Source organism: Belonocnema kinseyi, chromosome 7, assembly GCF_010883055.1.
Source record: "Belonocnema kinseyi isolate 2016_QV_RU_SX_M_011 chromosome 7, B_treatae_v1, whole genome shotgun sequence".
NCBI classification, from domain to species: Eukaryota; Metazoa; Arthropoda; class Insecta; order Hymenoptera; family Cynipidae; genus Belonocnema; species Belonocnema kinseyi.
Window position 1 is genome coordinate 96,029,028 of NC_046663.1, and position 9,898 is coordinate 96,038,925.

At 29.1% G+C, this 9,898-nt stretch overlaps 1 protein-coding gene across 1 annotated transcript in view; it reads right to left on the bottom strand.

Moving 5' to 3' along the window:
• Window positions 1-9,898, bottom strand: part of LOC117176568 (tubulin polyglutamylase TTLL13-like) — a 59,265-nt gene that overhangs the window by 4,307 nt on the left and 45,060 nt on the right. Inside the window, exons 10-13 of the mRNA XM_033366822.1 lie at window positions 9,548-9,732; window positions 8,835-9,060; window positions 4,401-4,544; window positions 1,877-2,233 (exon numbers count right to left, since the gene is read on the bottom strand). Of these exons, the coding sequence (XP_033222713.1) occupies window positions 1,877-2,233; window positions 4,401-4,544; window positions 8,835-9,060; window positions 9,548-9,732 (912 nt within the window). The remainder of the gene's footprint in view (window positions 1-1,876; window positions 2,234-4,400; window positions 4,545-8,834; window positions 9,061-9,547; window positions 9,733-9,898) is intronic.

The window sequence follows — 9,898 nt, forward strand, 5'->3', positions numbered from 1 at the left end:
TAATATCAGGGTGTCTACTCACCTGGAAAACTAAAAATATCAGGGAAAAGTCAAGGAATTTTTTTAGGGTGATTTTGTTTAAAAATTGTAAGATTAATTTAAATAACGATTTTTTTCATTTGTAAAAGTAAATTTATTATCCTGGATTTATACTTATTTAAGGTAGTCTGGCTATTGCATCGATCATATGAAAAATCATTCAAATTACTTTTTTTCCAGAGAAATAAGTCCTCTTTCACATAATGCCTTTTTTAGGGGCCCTTTCCAGGTTAAAATTTGAATTGTCACTGTTTAAAGTCGTGTTAAAAAACATGGGATCTTATAGAGAGGCCTTTCGCGGCCTCCAAAAGTGGTTAATTTCGGCTTTAAAATTTCATTTATATTTATCAGGATAAAAATTTGATACCTAATTTAGTAATTGAATATCCTGGCCAAATTTTGTATTTAATTCCAAAATTCAGAAAAAAAATAATAGACATAGCTTTGACTAGCTTTCCCAGTTGCTGGACTACTTCAAGTCACACTTCTTTTTGTGATTTTCGCTAATCTCAGGAATATATACTTTATTGAAAGTATTACAATATGCATTGCATTTTAAGTGCCTATGAATATAATAATAACAATTATTTTGATCATTTATCAAATTCATGGACTTTAGTAAGAAATTGATTAATTTTGCTTTTAGTCTTACTCATTTCTGTAATTATTAAATGGTATTAATACGTGTATATTTAAGATTAACCTGCAATGATAAAATTCCTAAAAGGGTGTAACATTAAAAAATGTCTTATGCTTTTATGAATTATTCACATAAAATAATCCATTTTTTGCAAAAATAGTCTTGAGAGACATCTCAATATATGTATATTTTGTTAATTCTGACAAAATTCAGGGGGCATTTTGACACTAGAGAAACAATTTACAGGGGAGCCACTTTACTAAGTAAAAAACAATACTTTAACATTTTGAACATTAAATTCAGAAATATACACTGGAGTGCCACTTTACCAGAGCCTGATATACCAGATAAAGTGGTTCAAGGGGCGAGAGAGGGGCGCTTACAGGGCCAGTGGAGTTGTACAGTTTACGGGGGCACTATAAAGAAGCCACAAGCAAGAAGGAGAAGAAGAACAGTTTGGAGAGTCTTGATTTACCGTGAGGGCCATTGAGGGTACCCACGAAACGCCCGGTAAATCGGGACCCTAGTGTATTTAAATTCAACAAAACATTTTCGAACCTAAAGATATCAATATTTTAATTTGAGATTTTAACCATGTATTTGATTAAATTCAGGTCAATTGTACTTAAATTCAGATAAATTTTTGTCTAATTTAATGTCATCTCTGAATTTAAGAACTTACATTTCTGAATTTAAGGTGTAACATTTTTAAGTATTTTTTACTGTGTATAAAAAATAAAGTATTTTGGACCACCCTTTATTTGTTCCTTTTTTCTAATTTTCTGATTTTGTAATAAATGAAGTTCATTACAAATTAAACATTCACAAATGGATAATGAACGAGCTTATTCAAGTATCCTCAACTCGCAAAATATGACCACCACCTTCATTTACGCTATTTCTAGAACTGATGGCCTCCGCAGTTTCGCGATCAGAGGGCCGAAAGAGAGAATGTGCTCAGTAAAGCCTAACAAACACCTAGAGTGCCGCACCATGTGGCCCATTTCCCCAATTTAGGATCAAGGCCAAAGCAAGTCATGCCCGAAATCGGCCTTATATCGGGAGTTGATGTATTATTTAATATTTTGAAGGGATAGCCTGTAATTATCAGAGATTTTTTTCAGCATTTAAATAGACACCCTGATTATGGTATAAATTAAGCCTGTAAAATAAGAAAGAGGTATTTAAATTTGATACCTTTAGATTATACCGTGATGTTTCATTCGTGAAATTCGTGTATTTTGATTTTACTACTGAAATCTCGGTTTGATAGGAAGTATCTGGTTTCTGTGTTACATTATTGCTCATAATTTCGTTAACACGTCCCAGTTTACCATAGAGCGCATATTTCCTTTCATCAGTGGTTCGCAGCACGCCATTCTTTTTCATTGATATATAGATTTGTTCTAATATTCCATAACTTTTGATCAGAAAATCTCTTTGGATCATTGCAGCAACGCGTTCCCTTTCCTCTGATTCAGATATAATTTCCGGTTGAAAAGAGGAAAGATTATTATGAATGAAAGGGGACCGCGGCGGCGTTGACTTTTTAATCTGAAATTAAATTAATTATTTTTAAAAGGATTTTTATATTTGTTTTGGGAAGATTAAAACTAAATTTTTTTATTAGATACAGAAAATTATAATATTATTGAATAATTGAAATAAACAAAGTATTTAAAAAATGTATATACACTGGAACTTGAATTTGTTGACGCTTTTCTACATAAAGCCAGGCACTCTGAGAGCAAAAGTCAGGGTTGCAAAAGCGATTTCTGTCGAATTTGGAGGTATGATGTAACGAACGCGCTGTGAGGCCGGCCCTCCTGTTGTTTTTTACGCTTGGCTGAGCAGCACCTTCCCTCTCGGTCCAAAACCATGCACAAATCCAGGTTCCAATGTAATATCCAATCCGAATATTTTAATTGAGGGCTTTCAGTATTAAAATCATATGAAATTGACAATCATCCATCTACAGTCACACAATTCAAAATTAAATCATTTTTAATTAGAACGTATCGCAATTTTTATATCATGGCTATTTAACAATTCAAAATTATGAACTTTAAGGTTTGTATTATATTTAATTATTTAAGGATAATAATTATAATGATTTATTCATTTTAATTACACACACTTTATTGTATATTGTACATAAGATCTTAATTCAAGAATTCTTTATTTTTTAAACGAAGTTTGGAATAATTGTTAAATGTTTATTCTTCAATGTTGTACGGTAAAAATTAAAGTGGTTTTTTTACTACAATCATTTTGACTTAAAATTAGATATTTAAAAAAATATTTTGTGTAAAACTTCTTCATTTTTGGAGGTTTTTAGATTCACATTTCACAATATTGTAGTTTAAAATTGAAAAAAATATGATCGAAAAATTTGAAGAAGAAATAGTACTTCTAAATTAAAAACTAAAATTTCCTCTTTTTCAACTCAATAAAAATGTTTAAAATACATAATGTCCCTATTCAAATTCAGAAAAAAATGTAAAACAGGTATTCCCTCTTCTAATTCAGAAATAAATTAAATACTATAAATTTTCCCCTTTTTACCGAATAAAAATGTTAAAAAATAAAATAAATTTCTCTTCCGATTTAGAAAAAAATTAAATATTATAATTATCTCTACTCTAATTGAATACAAAAATTTCTCTCTTCCGATTCAGAAAAAGAGTGAAAATGAAAAATGTAACTTTTCAAAAGCAAAGGGAATTTAAAATTAAACTCAATAAAAATTAAATAATATCATGTGATATTAAATGGGCGACATTTAAAGTGATAGGAAAGGTTTTTTGCTAAAGACTTTTTAAATTATCCTATAACTGCGTTGTTGTTGTTTTTTACTGGAAAAAGACCAAAATTTGTTTTTATGTTAGAGGCCAGTCTGAAATATTTATATTTTTAATATATTTTATATCTATATTTTTTCATAGAAAAAGCAACTCTCGCATTCAGAAATGCAGAATCAAGGTTGCGCCGGTTTCCCACATGCGCCACTTAGACCCCAGTTTACGATATCTTTATTTCATATTTGCTACTATTTAAAATTTTTGAAGTTCAGAAAACCTCTGCCAAACATCTTTCCCGCTGATTTTCAAGTGTAATTTATTTCGTCTTGACTTCAAAATAGCATGTACATAATACAAGGATGCTTTCTCTTTTCAAGATTAAATCTATATCAAGCGATATTCTACTATATTTTATCTTAAGAAATCAATTTACATCATTTAAAAATTTGTTAACACGAGTTGAATATTAATTTTCTACCAAAAATAATTAGTTCGAAAGACCAATTAATTAAATTTTGATTATTTTTTTTTAACATTTCTGTGTTGAAATGTTGTCACAGGCTTATACTGCCCAACATGTCGAAGGCATTTTTGGTTAGAGTTGGATTTTTATTTGATCATTTTTCAAGGGGGTGTCCCGGTATATATCATCAGTCACGGACGCATTTTCATGATGCAATCAAGTGATCTGATGAGAGCAGTCTGCCCAGACATATTGGACAAAGCCTGATTTTTACCCTATAATTGATGGACTGGGTTGCAGTCAAGTACACGATGGGGGGACCTACAGCTTAAGGTGGGTTCCGAATCACCAGAACCTCGGTAAAGACATATTGAAAAATTTCCAGAGGTGCCGGCTCAGGGATCGAACCCCGGACTTCTGAGGTGAAGTCCGATTATTAGTGATAATAAATAACTACCGGCCAGGGCTTTTTCGTTAATGGTACCGATTTTATCCTTTCTTCTACGCAATTTAGTTTTTTCGACCTTGGACTTTCTGGTCTCACTTTATATTCATTCCATTTTCCACCGACTCTTTTATTCTCTTGCTCCTTTATTCTCATCTGAAATTCAAAAAAGAACAATAATGTATGCCGAATTTCGTCTAGAATGAATGACAATAATTTAATATTTTAAAGTATATACAATAATTATTGAAAACGTTTAAGACTGAATCACTCAAAAGTGGACAATTAAAAGTTTTAAGTGTTCACATCATTATATAATTTTCAGGGTGATCGCCCACCCGGAAAACCCGGGAGAACTTCATCCGGATAAAGCCGGAACAGAATTATTACACCGGGAGATTTCCCGTAATTCATAATTCGCACGTTTTGTAACATTCGAAAGTTTCAATCTAGAAAGCATATAATTTTTAAAGTGTTTAAAATAATTGAACTTTAAAGGTTCACAATATTAGTTTTTTCTTAAATGAATTATTAGATTAATGTTTGAAGGTTTCAAATATTAATTTTCACAATATTATTCTTTCAAATTCAAATATTGAAAGTGGCAGGATAATTCCGCTATTACCTATTTCAAAATTTCATAATAAAAGCCTGCATAGTCCGTTTTGACTTAAATCGAAAAGCCCACAATTTTACAATTTAAAAAATTGGAATCATATTACAGCAATCTCGTTTTTCTTTTTTAATTATAATTTTTAATTTAATAATATTTCCGCCTGAGGTAGGTGATTGAGAATCACAACAAATTATAACAATAAAATATTTTCTATCACTAACAACAAATATTATGTATGAAATAAAAAATTTGAAAAATATATTGAAATATATTTTAAATAATTATAATTAAATTCACAGATTGTCATCAAATTGTTATTACATTATTACGGTTCATTTATTTGCAACATGATATTATGGAGAAAATCAATTTTTTCATAGAAACAGTACCACTTTTCCAATGGTTGGGTTATTTTTGTTACTAAACAATAATAATTGAGAGTTTATAAAACATTTTTTTAGAGGTATATTACTATTTACGTGTCTACTGCTTGATTTAGGAGGAAACAGAATTTCTTTCTGTTAGAAAATGTTAACTGTTCTAATCTTTTTATCATATTTATTGGAGAATAATAACAGCCAAATGTATGAAAAATAATTTACTACTCATCTCGAATTTTTAGACGAGACAATTCAATTAGATTGAATCTTGAACTCAATATTTGTATTTTTCAGTATAATTGGATTAATTATGATGCTGAACGATTTTTTTAAAATCTTTGCTTAATAAAGAGATAAAAAGGTATTTTTATTGAAATCAACAAGTTTGACATTTTATTCATTTAAGTAATAAATAACACAGAATCAAATTTAAATATGTATCCTTAAGTTCTTTTAAAGTGTATAACGTAGAATACTTCTAAAAAACAGAACAAATGTATATTGAACTCTTCCAAAATCGTTTCAAATATTTAACGACACATTTTTTCTGATAAACAACAAAACTTATTCTTATTCATCCATATTGGTGTGAAATTATAGAGAACCTGTTTTGATGCCGCAAGTCCTACAGTAGTAGTTTGAGTTTTAAAAGAGGGTCTAATTTATCTTCAATACAGACCCTACTTTGACGCTAAACGTGGAAAAACGACCGATTTCGGACACTTTTAGCATCAAAGCAGGGTCTAAATTACATTTAAATCGCTACTTATTTAGAACCTACTTTACAGCTCCCAGCCTCAACTAAGGTAGAACCTAAGTAGCTTCAAAGTAGGGCCTAAATTTCAACTCAGATAAAATTCAAAATAAGTAAACAGACTATGCCGCCAACAGCATTGATCACTATTAGGCAATGAATGTCGTTAGAGGTATCGTATGCTTTCTTATAAAATACACAATTTCGTCACTTCACAAGGAGTCGATCTAAACATTTCAAAAAATCTTCCTGGAGTAGTGCTGGATAAATAACTCACTAAAATTTTATTCAACTTTCACTTCCCTCGATACTTTTTGTCGGTGAAATAAAAAAATATATGATTACCGATCGGTCTCAATTTGCAATAATTTATTATGAAACAATATTCATTATCAATGTTCTTCTTAAAAATATTAATCGAAAACAACTTAAAATTGAAAAAAGTTCCACCTTGTCACTCTCTGTAAGTCCACATTTTAAAATATCTAATTATTTTACTTTAAAATTTGGAAATCACGAGATGCTTAGACAATAATTATTATAATTATTCGATGTCGAGCTTTCGTCCTAGTATTGTATCCGGGCCCTTAATTGCAATCACTTGAAATATATATAACTGTCCCATTCAGCAGTTGAGTTTTTATCCTTTTCAATTATGATATTATTCAGTTTACAATGCGTAATTCGAAAATCTTTCACTTACAAATTTTCCATTCTGGATTTTAATTTTTAAGAATTAAGAAATAAAAACTTAGAAGCTTTTGAAATGGACGCAATTTTTGATAAACCCCCTTTTTAATTGACCACATGTGCATATAATCTATGATCAGTTTTTAAATTAAACTTTAGGTTAATGATTAACAAATGGATAATAATTGATTTTAGCAGAAGATTTGAAATCAGTTCAAAATTGAAGGATTTCCAGATGTTAAGTTAAAAATTAAATAGTTTCAATTCAAAAGGCTTAGTGGTTAAAATGTAAACGCGTAATTGAAACTATGTAAAATACTTACAATTTCAAAATAACTTCAAAATAATATATTCATAATTAAAGGCTTTTATTAAATTAAAAATATTGTTTTAGTCTGAAACTTGACATTTTTTAATTAAGAGATATTTTATTGTTTATATAAAATCAGTAATTATAAAGGAAATATTCAATACTAAACAAAAAAATAAACTTTGAACGTTACCATTTAAATTGTTCTATTTAAAAAAAATTGAATTTACAAGTAAAATGGTTGAATTTTGATTTTGAACACCTGTCATCCGTAAAAAAATTCGAGTAAATTTAAGAGAAATTTAGAAGATTTCATAATATTAAAAATTAATTAAAAATTTGAAATGCATTCAAATAATTTACACGAAGTATCTACGTATACCGATAAAATCCGGCTATTCGTATAGAGATTTCGGTTCAAATAGCACACGGACTAATTTAAAACAAAATATACATTTTTATAGATTTCGAACAAAAAATTTAGAAGCTTTTCAAGTGTTATGAAAAGCTTAAAGAAAATAGAAAAGATTTTCTTAATATTCATAGGAGAATTGAAAATTAGTTATAAGAGAATATTTAAAAAGATTTTTCTTAATTGATAAAATTGTCAAAAACGAATCTGGAAGATTTTAAGTAAATATTTGTGGGGGTGTTACGGATGTTAATAATTGCACAAATATTATCAATTAATACAGAAATTTATTCCTATTCTATGACAAGCGCCGGAGGAGTAAAGGTCGTGAGGTTGCCGAAAGATGACTGATCTCGGACCTAAACGCAAGTACCTATGTACCTTCTGTACCTTAGAGAGAGATAGCCTATTGCTTTCATTGTTTGTCTTTTCCTAATTCTTCTCACATTTTCCAGTCTCGAAAATTCTCTCGTGTCGACCTGTGGAACCCTACTTTACTAGTTATGATGGCTTAACTATTGCACTATACAAATACTAAAAATACAAGGTTGCTAGAGAAAAATCAGAAATAGAAATACAGTACAAAGATAAATAATTATTGAAATTAATTAATTATTCTATACAAAACTATTCGGCCACGACATATTTTTTATTCTGTAGGATTTAAACGAAATTTAGGATGAATTCAAATCATTTTAAAGATGTTCAGACGTTCTAAAAAAAATTTCAAAAATACTTTAAACCTTGAATAAATACAAAATAACATGTAGATGTTTAAATATTGCAGCTTTTTACGGATTTGTAAACTATTTAAAATTAAAATAATTTAAGTTTTAATTTAAGAAGTGATCATTTTATAACAAAAACGAAATCGTTCAATCTTTAATATTTTTAGGTAAAAATTGCTTAAAATGATTTGCAGCTCAGTTTTTATTACTTCAAATAAAAAAATTTTTAGCGTTAGAGTTCGAATTTTTTAATTTCATTGATCGTGCAAAATTTTTGCGAAGCGGGAAAAAATCGGAAAATGACCAGGAACTTTTCATGTGATTGGAACGGCCACGCTTTCATTTTGAATACTTTAATTTCAATATTCAATACTTCACATTTCAAATTGCTAATTTCTGAAAGCTAGAATTTAAACCTTTTAATGGCCGAAACATATTTTTTAAATTTCTGGGAATTTTTTTCAGTAAAATTTGAGTGGCCACTTATGAAATTTGAGTGGACACCCTTGAAAAATTTTACATGAAAATGAGCTGTTGAAAAAATATCATAATTCACGTCAGTTTCTTCTCGCTGAAGTTTTGAAGCATCTTCTCGGGCTCTTGAAGCCGCTGTATCTTGAAACATTGACCCGGCAGTTTGTTTGAAGAACGGATCATATTTCTCACACTCTGGTCCAGGGTAAACTCGTCGAAAATTACCCATATGTTCGTCCTCCCATTTCTGTTGAACTTGAATTGGGTCCTTTTCAATTTTTACTTGGTCCATCGTAGTTTCATTTAAACTGTGCGTGTAATCAATTCACTATTTTAAATAAACATTTTGCATAATTATTTTAACAAATGCGATCAGTTCTATTAAAAACTGTATTCACAGTTTTTTAACTTTTGAAAAGTAAATTATAACAATAATATAAAATATGAGATATTATTAATTTCTTATCTGATTATCATTCATTAACTCATTCATTCGGGGTGTCTGGAAAATTCCAAAAAATGAAATTCTCGACACCGTAAAATTCCAGAATTTTTTGTTTTAAAAATATTTAAAGCTGAAAAATTAAACATTTGTTTAAATTAAGAACATACACTGCTGGTAGTGAAATCATTTATTTAGGTCCAAATTACCGAAAGTTAATGAAAAATTATCCAAAGGAATTGGACATTTTAAAACTTCAAAATATTCCTCTTTCACTCATATTTTGTAGATAATCAAAAAATCCTACGAAAAGAGAAACAAATTATTTTTCTTACGAAAATTATGCAAATTACTTAGTCTCTTTATTATTGTTGATTCCTTGAAACAATCTTTCTCTGATTCGTTTTTTATCCTCCTCCATTACTTTTTTCTTGTCACATAATTGTAGATTTAACAATTCAAATGTATCCATCAACAACCCCTCTTTTACATCTCTGTCTATCAGGGCGTCGGTGTGAAAACTTGGAGAGTGATTAACCTAGTTTTTATTTTTTAGAAAGTTATCAGACACTTTTTCAAGTGGAGACTATAATAGAGACTACAGATATAGACCAGACTAAGTACTACAGAGCAAAGGAAAACAATCTGTAAATTTTAACAGAAAAACTTACGGAAAAAATGAAATCAAGATATACGTTATATAT